This window comes from Oncorhynchus clarkii, chromosome 23 (assembly GCF_045791955.1).
Source record: "Oncorhynchus clarkii lewisi isolate Uvic-CL-2024 chromosome 23, UVic_Ocla_1.0, whole genome shotgun sequence".
Classification (NCBI taxonomy): Eukaryota; Metazoa; Chordata; class Actinopteri; order Salmoniformes; family Salmonidae; genus Oncorhynchus; species Oncorhynchus clarkii.
Window position 1 is genome coordinate 3,814,619 of NC_092169.1, and position 18,501 is coordinate 3,833,119.

The 18,501-nt window shown below is 45.0% G+C and overlaps 1 protein-coding gene across 1 annotated transcript in view; it reads left to right on the plus strand.

The window, feature by feature from the left end:
- The window catches only part of LOC139381715 (deoxynucleotidyltransferase, terminal), a 137,790-nt gene that overhangs the window by 59,533 nt on the left and 59,756 nt on the right, over positions 1 to 18,501 (plus strand). Inside the window, exons 8-9 of the mRNA XM_071125441.1 lie at positions 2,435 to 2,537; positions 17,333 to 17,587. Of these exons, the coding sequence (XP_070981542.1) occupies positions 2,435 to 2,537; positions 17,333 to 17,587 (358 nt within the window). The remainder of the gene's footprint in view (positions 1 to 2,434; positions 2,538 to 17,332; positions 17,588 to 18,501) is intronic.

The window sequence follows — 18,501 nt, forward strand, 5'->3', positions numbered from 1 at the left end:
AGTAAAAGGAGGCTGAATTAACTGTTTCGCTGCCAGACAAGGCTCCTCCTGATAGCCATGTGTAGCAGTGGTAAGATGTTGGGACTGCTGTTGAGACAGCTTTATGTAGACCCTAACATTTTGTGGGAACCGTTTGTCACCGTTATAGTGCAATTCATGTATTGTTTAGTGTTGTGTTGTGTAGTGGCTTTGCTGGCATACATTCCACTTTTTTGTCTTTGACCCACAAGGATTTACATGCTAAAATCATCACATGGTATGACTCTACAAGCTTGGCACACCTGTATTTGGGGAGTTTCTCCCATTCTTCTCTGCAGATCCTCTCCAAGCTCTGTCAGGTAGGATGGGGAACGTAGCTATTATTTTCAGGTCTCTCCAGAGATGTTCGATCGAGTTCAAGTCCGGGCTTTGGCTGGGCCACTCAAGGACATTCAGAGACTTGTCCCGAAACCACTCCTGCATTGTCTTGTCTGTGTGCTTAGGGTCATTGTCCTGTTGGAAGGTGAACCTATGCCCCAGTTTGAGGTCCTGAGCACTCTGGAGCAGGTATTCACTCGCTGTACTTTGCTCCATTCATCTTTGCCTCGATCCTAACTAGTCTCCTAGTCCCTGCGTTTACTAGGTTAAGACTATAAGACCAGACTGAAATTGGCTTCTGGAGCAACACACTTCGATAAATTCTTGGTGTTTGAGATTTGATTGGAGGCAAACTGAATTTATGCTGATGATTTTCCCCCGGCCTCTAGTTTTGCTATTCATGACACACACTTACGTGGTGCAATCAAGTGCATTCTGCTAGCACAGCAGAGGCTAGCTCAGAGATTTACTTAACCACACTGCCTTGGTATTAGGCAGAAGTGTGTTGTGGCATATTTGCATGAAAGTAGTGTCCATTCATTAGATGTGTGTGTATCCAAAAAGGTTACAAATCTTTACTAGCTCTCTCATCTCACAGCTTCTGTCTCTCATTGAATCAGAATGTGGAACTCAGAATGATCGGCCTCAGTCCTTAGTAATTCACTTCAAATTACTCCAACTTTACAATTTGGCACATGATGTCTTAGTTCTAAATCAAAATGTTGCTTAATGGTTAGATGGAAGTGCTTTTCAATCAACCTGAGCAACAGATTGTCCGTGATTGTGTAATTGTGCATCAGACTGGCCATAGCACTTTCAAAGCGTAAAATGCCCCGAATCTATCACAATGAAGCTATGACCTTATCTTCAGTCAGACTAAACATGTGAGCCAGGTACTGTCTATGTCTGCGAGGTAGACCTCCCTGCTGTGCTACAACTGAGCTGGAGAGGCATTAGCATGCCTTGTTGAGCTCTAAGCAGCTGTTGTCTCATTCCTTGCCCACTGAATTAGACACAATGACCTTTTGCTGCAGACTTCTCCCCCTCAGACAGTCTGTTTGTCCTCTCCTTTTTCTTTCTTTGACGCCCTGCTGCTCTGTTACTCCCATCATTCCGATGGCGGCGATGTGGACGAGATCAAATGGCGCTTTAAGACACCGGCCCCGATTTGTTGCTGTTTTGACACTAAGATTTGGCGCTTATGACTGTATGACTGTGGGTGCCTGTCGATCAAAGAGGGGCGATCGGGAACTGAAAGAAACATGTGGTTTGCCTCAGTGCCCTGGGATGACACCAGCAGGGTTACCTAGAGCCACCCAGGCCCAGGTTCTGAGGGGGCATGCTGCTCCTCTATAAACTACCTGCAGGGTGACAATCAGGCATAACTTCGGTATAGGCCTTTGAGGGCCAACTCCCAACAGTCACAGGCAGTGCTTAGGTTCTTTGTATCAGTGTACTCTTTGTGCAACTCACTGTTGATGCCCTCTGAGCCAGAGACTAGTAGAGCTGGTGGGTTTCCATGATTTTATACACTTTTTTGATCATCCTCTCAGGGCAGCTGGTTCCAATTAGATTCATAGCAAGAAAAATAGAGACCTCCAGGTCTCTTATTTGATAGGTTGGTTATATAAGGTCTTCGGGCCTTTAGGTCTAGAAACAGGTTTTTGAGGTTGTCCTATTAGGAATCAGTACACTTTCCCTCCACTCATCTGTCTATCTGTTCACTGCTCACATTTCTGCTGACGTTGAGAGACTACATATTGTGTGAGCAGCCATGCCCAGTACGAGTGTTCTTTATTACAGTAATCCAAGTACAAAGTTATGATTCTCATAAAAGGGAAGGCTCTGCTGACAGCTGAGACAACAAAAAATGAGCTTTTGAACTTAATGACGCAGGACAAATTGCTTGTTTGAATAACAGAAAAAGTCAAACCCAGTAATATACTCCTTTCACCCAATGGCCAGGCCACAGGCCATCTTACTGTGTAACAGTTATCCAGTGTGACTAAAGATATTCTCATTTAATTATTTATTGCTTGACTGGTGACAATGGTCTTAAGTCACTTTCTGTCCCCAGGGGGAAAGAGTATGGGCATGATGTGGACTTCCTCTTGACTATGCCTGAGATGGGGAAAGAAGAGGGGCTACTGCTTCATGTGATTGACAGACTGAAGGACCAGGTAAATGAATGTATTATTGCATATACAGTAGACAAAGCTCAATGACTATGATTGTGACTCCTCCCACATCTGTCCTAGTGCACATACACTACCGCAAAGACTGAGTACGATGTGCCTAACTGTAATGAACATGAGGGGAGACAGAGAGCTGGTTTCAAGCGCAGGGCGCAGCAGGTGTTTATTGCAAAGGACCACAGGAGGAGGCAGGTAGCTGGGTCCAGGGGCAGGCAGCAAGTCATACACAGGGGGTCAAAAGGGACAACAGTACAGGCAGGGAAAGGCTAGATCGGGCAATAGGTAGATAACAGGAAATCCGAAATACAGGCTAAAATACAGGCAGGGAATATGCAAAAGGCGTCATTAGTGAGGCAGGCAAAAGCCATCATACACGGGAGGAGTAAATCACGGGAAACCCAGCGCTCCGAAAGACATGTGTCACAAAACAAACAATACCTCACAGGGATGGGGTGCAAAGAACTGAACTAAATAGTGTGTGATAATGACATACAGGTTTGTGAACAGGTAATTAGAATTCAGGTGATTGGGATCTGGACAGTGAGCTGCGTTCAGGGGATCTAGGTGTTTGAGCGTGTGAGCTGGAAAGTGGGCTGGAAAGTGAGCTGTGTTCAGGGGATCTACGTGTTTGAGGCTGTGAGTTGGAAGCAGACATTACACTAACCCTCCCGACACCACTATATTTCCACCCCTCAGAAAGAAATGCGTTGAAACAAAACAGAGAAAAAAATTGAGAAAGAAGGTTCTCAAAATGCAGTAGAGAAAAAACAAAGACATTTTTGTAGAGTTGAGAGAGTAATATGAACAGAGAAAAAGAGGAGAGGGCTGAGGAGAATTGGGTTAGTGCCCTACAGTGTGGAGAGGGATAAAGTGATTGTAGGAGAGGATGATTACAGAGCCAAGTGCATATGAGTTGGCACATAAGGAGGCAATAATAAGATGGTCACACCAATATCGAGGGCCTCGGCCCAGAAAATGATTATTTAAATGTGGTTTATACAGTTAACCTGGCTTTGAAGGAGAGAGTCAGAGAGAGAACGAGGGAGAAAGAGATGGGGTGCGGGGGGGACATGTTCTTTGGTACCACCATGCTCCTCTCTTCTGAGACAGTTGATGGATTTCATGTTGGAGGGGCTGAAAAGAGAACAGTGTTTTATGAAGAGCAGGGTTGTGGTGTCTACTTTAGCTGCAGGCCTGTTTTTGTCATTTCTGCCTGGCTTTAACAATCGTTCCCCTTTCCTTCCACCCCCACCCTCTACCCCCAGCCTTAACTTGCTTTAATGGGCCATTCTTTTGATAAAACCTCCTATGCTAACACACACACACACACACACACACACACACACACACACACACACACACACACACACACACACACACACACACACACACACACACACTGGTTATTGCTGGTTCCTCCCACCCTTTGGTGAGAGGAGGGGAGGGTGGGAAGGAAGGAACTTCCCTAGATAGTGTCCCTGGCATGGGGGAGGAATATGTCCATCGGAAAGGGAGCACGGGAGACTGTGATAAAGTGGAGGTAGCAGAGGTTGACTCTAAGTCGTGTAACTTTGTCATCTTTGATCTGGTCACCTGGGGGGGGTGGTACACAACTCTTTGCCTATGCTGAATATCATGGCTGTTTTTTTCCCCTTTAACCCTGGGGGGAGGTAAAAATCTATCTATCTGGAAATGTCCTTGTGAAAATGGGCTTCATCATTTCTTCTGATGGATATGAAAGCATAACTTGGGGGCACAAGCAAAGGTCAGCCAGACATTTCGATGGTAGACGGATGAGATGCAGCTATTTGCCCTGGTAATAGCAACGGAGAACGTGAGAGGGCGATGCCTCATCCACCATTCACCAATCATCTGCTCTAACTGTCCGGGTGGTAGTGGTAGATACATTTCCATTGCAGTGCGCTATGTAGATCAAGTACTGATGTAATGATATTATATGATTATGGATATGTTGGCCATAGTACTTCCAAAGCAACAACAGTAGCCAGAGGGCACATGAATTAGATATGTTATGAGATTTGAGTCCCATAAACTGTAGACTGTGCAGTTAAGACATGTGTGTAGAGGCATTTTTGAGAGACAGTAATACTGGGGTTATTTAAAAGTTAAGGACAATTATTTGGTTTAATCAAGTCACACTCAAAACACACTAAAAGCACCCCAACCTCCAGTGGATTATGCACATAAAGTTATGGCATTTTATTTCCATGACAAGTTCCAACGATCCAATCAAATGAATTGCTCACATACACATGTTTAGCAGATGTTATTGTGGGTGTAGTGAAATGCTTGTGTTTCTAGCTCCAACATTAATATCTAACAAGTAATATATAACAATTTCACAACAATACACACAATATACACAAATCTAAAGTAACAAAATGGAATTAAGAATATATAAATATTTGGACGAGCAATGTCGAAGCAGCTTAGACTAAAATACAGTAGAATAGAATATAGTCATTTATATGCATATGAGATGAGTAATGCAAAATATGTAAACATTATTAAAGTGAAGAGTGTTTCATTAAGTGACCACGGATATCAAGTATATGTATATAGGGCAGCAGCCTCTAAGGTGCAAGTGATGGCTATTTAACCACCCTCTGGAGAGCCCTGCGATTATGGGTGGTGCAGTTGCCATACCAGGCGGTGATACAGCCCGACAGGATGCTCTCAATTGTGCATCTGTAAAAGTTTGTTTGAGCTTTAGGTGCCAAGCCAAATTTCTTCAGCCTGCTGAGGTTGAAGAGGCGCTGTTGCGCCTTCGTCAGTGTGGGTGGACCATTTCGGTTTGTCAGTGATGTGTTCACTGAGGAACTTGAAGCTTTCCACCTGCTCCACTGCAGTCTCGTCAATGTGGATAGGGGGGTGCTCCCTCTGCTGTTTCCTGAATCAAATTAAATCAAATGTATTTATAAAGCCCTTTTTACATCAGCTGATATCTCAAAGTGCTGTACAGAAACCCAGCCTAAAACCCCAAACTGCAAGCAATGCAGGTGCAGGTGCAGAAGCACGGTGACTAGGAAAAACTCCCTAGAAAGGCCAGAACCTAGGAAGAAACCTAGAGCGGAACCAGGCTATGAGGAGTGGCCAGTTCTCTTCTGACTGTGCCGGGTGGAGATTATAACAGAACATGGCCAAGATGTTTAAATGTTCATAGATGACCAGCAGGGTCAAATAATAATAATCACAGTGGTTGTCGAGGGTGCAACTGGTCAGCACCTCAGGGGTAAATGTCAGTTGGCTTTTCATAGCCGACCATTCAGAGTATCTCTACCGCTCCTGCTGTCTCTAGAGAGTTGAAAACAGCAGGTCTGGGACAGGTAGCACGTCCGGTGAACAGGTCAGGGTTCCATAGCCGCAGGCAGAACAGTTGAAACTGGAGCAGCAGCATGGCCAGGTGGACTGGGGACAGCAAGGAGTCATCAGGCCAGGTAGTCCTGAGGCATGGTCCTAGGGCTCAGGTCCTCTGAGAGAAAGAAAGAAAGAATTAGAGAGCATTCTTAAATTCACACAGGACACCGGATAAGACAGGATAAATACACCAGATATAACAGACTGACTCTAGCACCCTGACACATACACTACTGCAGCATAAATACTGGAAGCTGAGACAGGAGGGGTCGGGAGACACCCACCCACTTTGCCAAAGCACAGCCTCCACACTACTAGAGGGATATCTTCAACCACCAGCTTACCATCCTAAGACAAGGCCGAGTATAGCCCACAAAGATCTCCGTCACGGCACAACCCAAGGGGGGGGGGGGGCGCCAACCCAGACAGGAAGATCACATCAGTGACTCAACCCACTCAAGTGACGCTCCCCTCCTAGGGACGGCATGGAACAGCACCAGTAAGCCAGTGACTCAGCCCCTGTAATAGGGTTAGAGGCAGAGAATCCCAGTGGAGAGAGGGGAACCGGCCAGGCAGACACAGCAAGAGTGGTTTGTTGCTCCATTGCCTTTCCGTTCACCTTCACACTCCTGGGCCAGACTACACTCAATCACAGGACCTACTGAAGAGATGAGTCTTCAATAAAGACTTAAAGGTTGAGACCGAGTCTGCGTCTCTCACATGGGTAGGCAGACCATTCCATTCAAATGGAGCTCTATAGGAGAAAGCCCTGCCTCCAGCTGTTTGCTTAGAAATTCTAGGGACAGTTAGGAGGTCTGCGTCTTGTGACAATAGCGTACGTGTAGGTATGTACGGCAGGACCTAATCGGAAAGATAGGTAAGAGCAAGCCCATGTAATGCTTTGTAGGTTAGCAGTAAAACCTTGAAATCAGCACTTGCCTTAACAGGAAGCCAGTGTAGGGAGGCTAGCACTGGAGTAATATGATCAAATATTTTGGTTTTAGCATCCGTATTTAGCACTAACTGAAGTTTATTTAGTGCTTTATCCATTAACAAGAAGCCAGTGTAGAGAGGCTAGCACTGGAGTAATATGATCACATTTTTTGGGTTCTAGTCAAGATTCTAGCAGCCTTGTTTAGCAAGAACTGAAGTGTATTTAGTGTTTTATCCGGGTACCCGGAAAGTAGTGCATTGCAGTAGTCTAACCTAGAAGTGACAAAAGCATGGATTAAGTTTTCAGCATAATTTTTGGACAGAACGTTTCTGATTTTTGCAATGTTACGTAGATGGAAAAATTATGACAGAAATATGTGCTATGGGGCGATAGTCATTTAGTTCAGTTACCTTTGTTTTCTTGGGTATAGGAACAATGGTGGTCATCTTGAAGCATGTGGGGACAGCAAACTGGGAGAGGAAGATATTGAATATGTATGTAAACATTTCAGCCATTTCTGAGGACACGGCTAGGGATGCCGTCTTGGCCAACAGCCTTGCGAGGGTTCACACACTTAAATGTGTTACTCACGTCGGCCACGGAGAATGAGAGCCCACAGTCCTTGGTAGCTGGCTGCGTCAATGGCACTGTGTTATCCTTAAAGCGGGTGAAAAGGGTGTTTAGTGTGATGTCGGTGTCCGCGATGTGGCTGGTTTTCCCTTTCTAGTCCATGATTGTCTGTAGACCCTGCCACATATGTCTTGTGTCTGAGCCTTTGAATTGCGACTCCACTTTGTCTCTGTACTGACGTTTTGCCTGTTTGAGGGATAACTACCCTGTTTGTATTCGGCCACGTTCCCAGTCACCTTGCCATGTTTAAATGTGGTCGTTCATGCTCTCAGTTTTGTGCGAATGCTGCCATCTATCCACGGTTTCTGGTTTGGGTATGTTTTAATAGTCATAGTGGGTACAACATCTTCTGTACAATTCCTGATAAAGTCAGTCACCGTATTCGTGTATTCGTCTATATTATTTTCAGTGACTACACGAAACATATCCCAGTCCGTGTGATCAAAACAACCTTGAAGCATGGATTATGATTGGTCAGACCAGCGTTGAATAGGCCTTAACACAGGTACTTCCAGTTTGAGTTTCTGCCTATAGGAAGGGAGAAGCAAAATGGAGTCGTGATCAGATTTGTCGAAGGGATGGTGGTGGAGGGCCTTGTAGGCATTTTGAAAAGTTGAGTAGCAGTGGTCCAATGTTTCTTTCAGAGTGCGTGCTACAGTCAATGTGTTGGTAGAACTTTGGTAGCGTTTTCCACCGATTATCTTTGTTAAATTCCCCGGCTACAGTAAATGCAGGCTCAGGATGTGTGGTTTCCCGTTTGCATAGGGTCTAGTGTAGTTCTTTGAGGGACGTCGTGGTAAAGGCTTGACGGGGAACATACACAGCTGTGACTATAACAGAAGATAATTTTCTTTGGAGGTAATGCGGTCTGCATTTGATTGTGAGGTATTCTAAGTCGGGTGAACAAAAGGACTTGAGATTCTGTATCTTATCACAATCACACCGAGAGTAGTTAATCATGAAACAGATTTTTATTCCTGTCTGTGCGATGAACTGAGAACCCAGTTTGCTGTATGGACTCAGACAGTATATCCCGAGAGAGCCATGTTTCCGTGAAACAGAGTATGTTACAATCCCTGATGTCTCTCTGGAAGGAGATCCTAGCCTTGAACTCGTCAACTTATCCAGAGACTGAACATTAGTGAGTAATATACTAGGAAGTGGTGGGTGGTGTGCGCGCCTACAGAGACGGACTAGGAGTCGCCTCCGAATACCTCTTCTCCGCCGGCGGTATTTTGGATCAGCCTCTGGAACCAGTTCAATCGCCAAACAAAGGATCCAATTTGGGAAAGTCGTATTCCTGGTCGAAATGCTGTTGAATTACTGCCACTGTGATATTCAAAAGTTATTTCCGGTTGTATGTAATAACACCCAAAGAATTCTGGGCTACCAATGTAAGAAATAGCATAAAAAACAAAATACTGCAAAGTTGCTTTGGAGCTAGAAGCATGGCTGCCCTATCTGTCGGCGCCACTAAGGGCAATGTGATTGCCTATTACCATCTAGTAGGCTCGGGACGAGCTAGGGCATTGGGGATGGGGTTGAGAATGGCCTTAAACCAAACGCTACGGCTTCGAGCATTGCAGGTTCAATCCCAGTGCTAGGGATTTGTTTTGTTATTTTATTTTTCTGTTTTAACCCTATCCCGAACCTTTACCCTAACCAGTCAGAATTTTGCCTAAATGTACGTTTCGGTTTCACTTTTGCCCAGTTTGACTGCAAAACATGGCGTAATAAAAACAGCAAGACACTCCATATCTCTATTGCCTCCATTTGCTTTGGTGGTTGCGTTGTCTAAAAGAAAACTACAGCTGATTTTTGTTCTTTCACTGACATTGGATGAACACACACACACACACACACACACACACACACACACACACACACACACACACACACACACACACACACACACACACACCCAGTCTTGAATAACTGACTTTGTGGGGACACAATCCTATTTTTCCTAACCCCTAAACTTAATCTAAACCCAAAAATCTGACCTTAACCCTAAACCTAACCCTAGCACCTAACCCTGAATCTAATTCTAACCCTAAAACCCTAACCTTAACCTTAAACCCCTTAGAAATAGCATTTGACCTTGTAGGACTAACAAAATGTCCCCAGTTGGTCAAATTTGTATTATTGGACTTCTGGTCCCCACAAGTAGAGTTAAACATGTCTACACAGTACACACAAACACACAGACAGAAGTTTCAAAATGCTCCACTTTAATTTCAGTAATCAGACCGGACTGTTCCGGCAAAGCTTTGAATCAAAGGAAAACACAGTTCAAACATAGCCTGCTAACACACACTAATCTGGGACATGAAGGGATGGTTTGTGCTCTGATTCCGGGAAAATTGACATTAGATCACAGCGGCCCGTGTCCCTGCCACCGCTTTGACTGCCGCTCCCTTTGTCCTTTGGGGCAGGTGGCCATGGAGGCAGCCTGCTTGTCCTCTGGGGCAGGTGGCCATGGAGGCAGCCTGCTTGTCCTCTGGGGCAGGTGGCCATGGTGGCAGCATGCTTGTCCTCTGGGGCAGGTGGTCATGGAGGCAGCCTGCTTGTCCTCTGGGGCAGGTGGCCATGGTCGCATTATGCTTGTCCTCTGGGGCAAGTGGCCATGGAGGCAGCCTGCTTGTCCTCTGGGGCAGGTGGCCATGGAGGCAGCCTGCTTGTCCTCTGGGGCAGGTGGCCATGGAGGCAGCCTGCTTGTCCTCTGGGGCAGGTGGCCATGGAGGCAGCCTGCTTGTCCTCTGGGGCAGGTGGCCATGGTGGCAGCCTGCTTGTCAGCTGTTTGTCACACACTTGAAAAGAACGAAACAAAATAAATAATGAAATAAGAATTTTATCAATTTGGCAAGCCACATAATTCCATCACTTGCATTTGTGTTTTTTGTCTTAAAGGCAAAGCTTAACTTCAAAGATTAACTCCCTGCAACATGTCCGCCTCAGTAATTCCCTCTGTAAATAGTTCTGGTGAAATAAGCTTACGATGGAATGCTCTCTGACATTACCTGCTGCATAGAAGAAGATTACAGTGTGGCGTTGCGCTAAACAGCCATCCTAGACAGAAACTGTAAGGCGTTGTTTTTTTTATGGTGGGTTTGTGTACGTGGGGCCGTAGGCTTCATCAAAGGAAGGGCACTCATGTTTAGACACTTATGGTCTGTAAAACTGTCGATAACTCATTAATTATTTCGCTCAAGGCATTGTCGTGTCTTTGGCTATGAATGATGAAGTGATATGACATGTTATTCTATAAAATCCTTTCTCCGTAATTAATATTACCTGATTGAGCTTATCATGTAAATGTAATTAACTAGAGAGTCGGGGCAGCACAAAATAATATTTATAGAGCAGTTATCTTCCGAATAAACTCTTAAAGGACCTAGTAATATTTTACAACAATAGCAGTCAATATTAATCGACACCTTAATTCAGTCTCATCTGAAAGTTGTAAATTCTTGGTTATCTTCACAAACCCTGGCTAACAAGTTGAATCAGCAATACAAAATTGGGTTTAATTATCTATTTACTAAATACCTAACTAATCACACAGAATTACATAGACACAGAATGAATTATACCTTGATTACAAATGACGTCATAAAGGAAAACGTCCCTTGCGGGCGGAACAGATATGAAAGCTGGTTACACAAAAGAAAAGGGGCTGGGTTTTAGTGAAAGAGTGGGAAGACTGATGGAAAAAGGGAGAAGCTGTGCTATTGTAAATACAGTATCTTATGCATTCTAAATTACCACCCATTTGGAAAAGGAAAATGAAATAAATATTTACTCTGAGCTGCGCTTCGGTAGGTTGGTGGTAGATGGAAGGCCATGTTGCCAAACAGAGTCCTTTGTCCTTTGAAGAATGTCTCTGGTGGTCAATTGGATACGTTGTAGTAACGTTGTTGTGTGGTAGACGGGATACTCTATCTGTTCTTTCCTAGACCACGTTTGCAACTGCTGTTGCTAACTCAACGGCTAGGAGGTATCACTTCTGTAGTGAATAAGAGTTCAAAGTTCATACCATTCGCAACCAAAGCTCACGCTGAGGTTGGCTTAGTTCTGTAGTTGACATGTTAGTCCTTTTAACGCAGAGGCTGCAGACCTCACGTACTTGGAACAGGAGGTTACATTTTCGTCAAGGCTTTATATAGTGGAGCGAGAAGGGTGTGTCTGAAAAGTTTTATAACCCATGTCTCTTCAAAGGGGCAGGCTACTGATTGAGCAGAGCCCTAACCTTATGAAAACCCAAATCTCTCATTTGGAAGCTAAAATTACATTTAATCTCTCCACCAATAATTTTATATTCAAACATTTAAATTGAACAACAATTCCATGTGAATCCGATAACTCTGATGTGTAGACTTTCCACTGTAGAGTTTATGTCATCCTATCATTGAGGAGAATGTCTCAGATGACAGCCGAACTGACATCATATTCATTAAGTACCACCACATATGTTCAATTGGTCGGATTACCAGAATATGGTTCATTTCCCCCCACCTTCTGATGTTTCCAGAATCTCTATGTTAACCAATGGGTTTTCAAATTTCACATCAGTAGGGTAGAGAGAGGAAAAAGGGGGGAAGAAGTATTTATGACTGTCATAAACCTTCCCCCAGGCCAACGTCATGACAGCATCCTTAGTGATTCAAGGGTAGAAAATAAATGCACAGAAATATCCAGCAGTATTTAAATAAGCGACCTAAATTAAAATATGTACATTTTCTTCATCAACGACTTGTGATAGGAGATTGCCTAAAGGGTTTATCATAGTCCAAAACGTGTACACATACGCACAGCAGTGTTCTAGGGTATTGGCTTTCAAAGTGTGACAAAATGATGACTATCTTAACAATGGAACATATGCACTTATATCAGTCTCATTAAGACTATACAACTGGCAGTGTACAAGCTTAACCTTTATTAAAATAGTACAACGTAATACATGAACTGACATGACACTTTCACCCACAGTTGTCCCAACAGAGTTAACCCAAGGCCATGCCTCCAACAAGTCTCACCTCCAGATCAGCTAATGGGCCAGTTGTCCCCGACAACCCCGAAATCCAACACAAAATCCTGAAACCTGGATAGGGGTCTTCAGAGGCGGAGTCGTGGTTGTTGTTGAGGGGTGCAATCCTGACCTCGAGATGGGAGCCTGCGACAGTGGCTCCCTCGTGACAGCGGCGGAGTCCCATTCTGACCTTGCCCCTCAGGTGAGGAAACCGCTGTGCTGTCCAATGATCCAGGGCTGTGAGGAGGAGTAACTACCTCCCTGTCCTCTCTTTCCACTTTACGAGGTGTATGAGGTTGGTAAGGTGCCAGCCGATCTTGATGGAGGACCACAACTCATCCACTAGTCTGAAGCTGGATGCAGTACACCATGTCAAGTCATTCCAGAACCCTGCATGGGCCTTCCCAGTGACTCATTTGTTTTAGGATCAGACCATGCTTGTGCCGGTGCCACACTTTTTGGCCAGGCTGTAAAGGGTGACCTCGGCAGCAGGTGTTGTATGCCCACTTCTGCTTTACCCCTGATTCTGTCAAGCGATGCCGTGCAAAGTCATGGGCTGTGTCCAGGTGCTGATGAAGATGGTGGAGGTACTCCAAGCCTGAGGCTCCAGGAACAAGGACAAGTCCATTGGAGTGCGTAGTTCTCTGGCCACTTGGTAAAATAGTCCATGGCCACAAGTAGGTATCGATTGCCTGCCTCTGTCATGGGGAAAGGATCCAGGATGTCCACAGGGGCCCCCACCTGATATTACTGCAACGGGGCATGGGAGCGTCTGGTTGGTCCTTTATAGGCAGTGCAGGCGTCACAGGCACGCACGCACATACTGTTATGTGCCTTGGCGGCAGCCAGCCAGTAGAGTTTCCTTCAGAGTTGTTGGAGGGTCTTTGTGTACCAGAAGTGTTCTGCCCCCACCGACCCACGGACAGCCCTGAAGGCATGGGCTCACATGGAACAAGGCACCAGCCGCTACCACACCACCAAGTTGTATGTTGGTTCCCTCCAGTTTTTAAACATCACCCCATTGTGAATGGCAAGGTTGTCACACTGGGAGTAGTAGGCCTTGGCTTCAGGGCACACTGTTCAAGGCAGGCCACTGACCGGTTTCCAACCCCGGATAGTCGCCAACACCCGGACACCTTCCTACTCCCTCTTCAGGTCCTGGTTATTCCAGCTCTCCAAGGGTGCTGAGCTCCTGTCTCCCGTCTGAATTGCCACCAATGTGAGCAGTGCTTGCAGTCATCCTCTTCACATGGCTGGTGAGATAGGAAATCTTCCTGGTCACATAGTTCAGCTGCCTGTAGTCTGTACAGAAGCACTATGAGCAGTCCTTCTTCTTGACAAGGACTACGGTGGGCCTCCCAAGGGCTGTTGGGTGGCTTGATGAACCCTGTCTCTGCCATCTTCCGGATCTTCTGCTCTCTCTCTCTTTGCCAGTGGCAAGCAATGGAGTGCTGGACCAGACTGGTTCTCTGGCAGTCTTCATCTCATACTGCAAAGACATCCACAAACTCTGCAAACAGTGCTTCCAAACACAGCTTAATCTTGGAACTACCCATCCCGGATCCGGGAGAATTGTCAGCAACTACACTAATTAGCATAGTTAGCATAAAGATCAAATAATCTTACTAGAAAATATTCATAGTCATGAAATCACAAGTGAAATATAGCGAAACACAGCTTAGCCTTTTGTTAATCACCCTGTCGTCTCAGATTTTGAAATTATGCTTTACAGCGATAGCGAGGCAAGCGTTTGTGTAAGTTTATCGATAGTGTAGCATAGCATTATGTCCAGCTAGCAGCAGGAAGCTTGGTCACGAAAATCAGAAAAGCAATCAAATTAACCGTTTACCTTTGATGATCTTCGGATGTTTTCACTGACGAGACTCCCAGTTAGACAGCAAATGTTCCTTTTGTTCCATAAAGATTATTTTTATACCCAAAATAACTCCGTTTGTTTGTCACGTTATGTTCAGAAATCCACCGGAAATAGCGGTCTCGACATTGGCGAAAAAAAATCCAAATTATATCCATAATATCGACAAACATGGCAAACGTTTTTTATAATCAATCCTCAAGGTGTTTTTCAAATATCTATTAGATAATATATCAACCGGGACAGTTGACTTTTTCACTAAGACCGGGAGGAAAAATGGCTACCTCTCTCTTTTACGCAAGAATCACTCTGAGAGCCATCAGCTGGCCACTTACGCAATGTGTTCGTTTACGCTCATTCTTCAACAGAAAGGCGTGGAACTACGTCTAAAGGCTGTAGACACCTTAGGGAAGACGTAGAAAAAGGAATCTGTTTGATATCCCTTTCAATGTGCAATAGGGATGCATAGAAAGACAGGGGTTTCAAAATAAGGGTCAGTTCCCGATTTGATTTTTCTCAGGATTTCGCCTGCAATATCAGTTATGTTATACTCACAGACAATATTTTTACAGTTTTGGAAACTTTAGAGTGTTTTCTATCCTAAGCTGTCAACTATATGCCTATTCTAGCATATGGTCCTGAGAAATAGGCAGTTTACTTTGGGAACTCACCTCTTTGGGGGTCTTTAGTTGCTCCTTCTCATCTGGGGGAAGGATCTTTGTGGGGCTGGCTGTCACCAATTCCTGATGAGTCAGCTGCGGCTACCGGTGTCTTCTTCCACTGCTCCGAAGTCCCACCATGGAGTCTTTCATCTGGAGGTTCCACATTCCAACATCTAGGTACTTGACTGAGTGAATCCAACCCTAGGATGCAGTCATCTTGGATATCGCCCAACCAGAACTTGTGCTCCAACAATACATTGCTGACTCTCACCGATAAGGACCGCCAGCGCTTCATTTCCGCGAGATCCCCTGTCACAGTGTGAAGATAAACCAAGGTAGGGGTCCAACCCAGAGGGGAAGGACCCACTGTGTCTGGAAGAACACCAGGCCGAACAAGGGATATTGTGGAACTGGTGTCAATCATCGCCTGGCAGGCCTCACAGCTGATGCTGCATGGAAGGTAGAGGCCCTGCGTCTCTTTGTGCTAGTGATGGCTGTTTAACAATCTGTTGGTCTTGAAATAGAAGCTGTTTTTCAATCTCTCTGTCCCAGCTTTGATGCACCTGTACTGACCTCGCCTTCTGGATGGAAGCGGGGTGAACAGGCAGTGGCTCGGGTGGTTATTATTTTTTGCCTTCCTGTGACATCCGGTGTTGTAAGTGTCCTTGAAGGCAGGTAGATTGCCCCCGGTGATGCGTTGTGCAGACCGCACCACCCTCTCGAGAGCCCTGCGGTTGTGAGCGGTGCAGTTACCGTACCAGGCGGTGATACAGCCCGACAAGATGCTCTCGATTGTGCACCTGTAAAGGTTAGTGAGGGTTTCTGTGGAGAGGTGCATATTCGGGCTGCAGATTGTGGTCTCAGAGACGCTTAGCTATGTCACAACGGGACATCGGACTACCATCTCTCAGCGTCTCAGGACTATGATTCACGCTTAAGGCTATACATTTTGGACGGAAGATTGTTTTAATTAAGTATTTAAGTCATTTCAGTTTATTTTACAGTATTTTGAAATGTAGTTAATGAGAATGTATGTAGAATGAAGGATGATGTATCCAGTATGTGAGGGAGTTGGAGACTTTCTAATCAGTTCATATCCTTGTGGGAAGTGAAAAGTTACCTGTACAGTAATTGCAGATAGAGAGGGTTTCTGTGGTTCAACAGGGGTGACATCAGGGGTTTCTCTCTCAGTTCTGAGGAGAAGCTGATCGGCGCCTGAAGCTAATTAGAGGAGCTGAGGTGTAAGGGATGAGGGGCAGGGGAAGAGGGACGAGGACAACATCTCTGAGTGCAGTCCACACATGTCACTCACTCAGTCTTTCTGATGTCATCAGTTAATGACTCAATCATCACCTCCTCTCCCGATGCCCTCTGGGAAACGCTGTCTCTTCTAATGAAGCGGAGAAACACGGTCAAACAAGACCAGGCAGTACTGGCTCAGTAGGGTTTAATGTCTCTTGATTGACCTCAGTGTCTTGGTTCGACAGGGGGAGCAGTTACAGCTGCACTTCCTCCTGCAATTATTGCTCTTTGAAGAGAGTCTGGCAGATTAATGGTCAGTTAGAGGAACACAGTATCCCAACAATTACTGTGGGTGCTGGAATTAAATTGACAATTTGTAATGTTAATCACCTTAGCGCTCCTGGACTGGGGGAGCCGCATAATCAGCCGGGCCAAAGCCCAGAGGAAATCAATCCTCTTCTTCTTCCTGCTACTGCCTACTCTCCACTATCCACACCACAAGTCATCTACTCCTCTCCCTCTTTCCCTTTGTCTTATCTAGCCGTATCCTCACTGATTCTCTCCCTATATCTCTCCCCAACCATCTCCTTTCTTTCTCTCTCTTTCTTTCTCTCTCTCTCGCTCTCTCTGCTAAAAAGTAATGTCTTACTTGGGAGTGATTTTCCATGGAGTGGAATTGTGTGCCATTGGGTCCGAATGGCCCCACTTTGTTATGCGTCTTGAAGGTTGTAATTTAGTTGCAATCTCACAGTTGGTATATTACACTAAGTGGCAGACACACTGTTTTTATATGCTTCTACTGCGAGTGTGTATAGAAATCCTTCAAACCCATTGCAGGCTCTAGGTGACAGCATGTGCAAATACGCAACTACATTTTCATAATAACATACATCAGGCACTGAAGTACGGTAGCAGCATAAACCAATCCCATGACAAAGTCAATATCTACATTATATTTATAATGTCAATATCTATTTTTATTAGTGGTGACAGTGACGATGTCCACGCTGATTAATATTCTCTCCTCACAAGGGCATTCTGCTGTACTGCGACTACCAGGGCTCCACCTTTGATGTGAGCAAGCTGCCTAGTTGCAGGTTTGAGGACATGGACTGCTTCCAGAAGTGCTTCCTGATTCTGAGGCTGGAACAGGGCCAGGTGGAGGGGGAGAGAGGGCTGCAGAGGGACCCAGGGGACAGCAGGGGCTGGAGGGCCGTACGGGTGGACCTGGTGGCTCCACCTGTTGACCGTTACGCCTTTGCCCTCCTAGGCTGGACCGGCTCCAGGGTAGGCTTGGATCAAATTATTGTGAAATAAATGTGGATGCCAAAACACACAAAGATACATTGACTAAAATTGTTAAAGACAGCTGAGTTTGAATTAGGAAACATTTAATTTGCAAAAAAACAAATGATCCAATTCACATGATGATAATGCTTGACAGAGCAGTCAATAACCAAAAATAAAACATTGATGATGAGAAATGAATAGCTAAACACTAACAAGAAAGTTACTATCGGAACACATATGATATGGCAGATGTATTCCCTGCTGATAAAAACAGCATAGACCAGCATAAATTTCAAGCTGGTCTATGCTGGTCCATACTGGTCTATGCTGGCCTTCGCTGTGTTTTGGACACTGGTCTGACCAGCATGGCCTAGCTGGTTCTTCTAGCTGACCAGCATGACCAGTCTAGTTGGCCAAGCTGGTCTGACCAGCATGGTCTAGCTGGTTATGCTTACTTCATTGTGTTTTCGCTGGTGACTGACCTTTCACATCTGCTAAACAATTGTATTTTATTTTATGTGTTTTCACTGATGATCAACTTTCGCTGTGTTTTGGACACTGATGACCACCATAAACTAAAACAAAACCAGCATCAAGTAACATCATGCTTGCAAAGTGATGTTTAATTCCTTGTTAGAATCCAGCCAGAGTGGATTCCTACAATCTGTATAAAGAATGACTGCCAGGGTTAGAGAAATGAATAAAGGAGACTAGCTAAACCATCTAAACTGGAACAACAATTTCAGTAATGGGTGCAATAATTCCAACTAACAGATTGGATTAGTTTAGAAAGTAAACTACCTTTCAAAAGTTTGGGGTCACTTAGAAATGTGTTTGTTTTTGAAAGAAAATGATATTTTTTGTCCATTAAAATAACATCAAATTGATCAGAAACACAGTGTAGACATTGC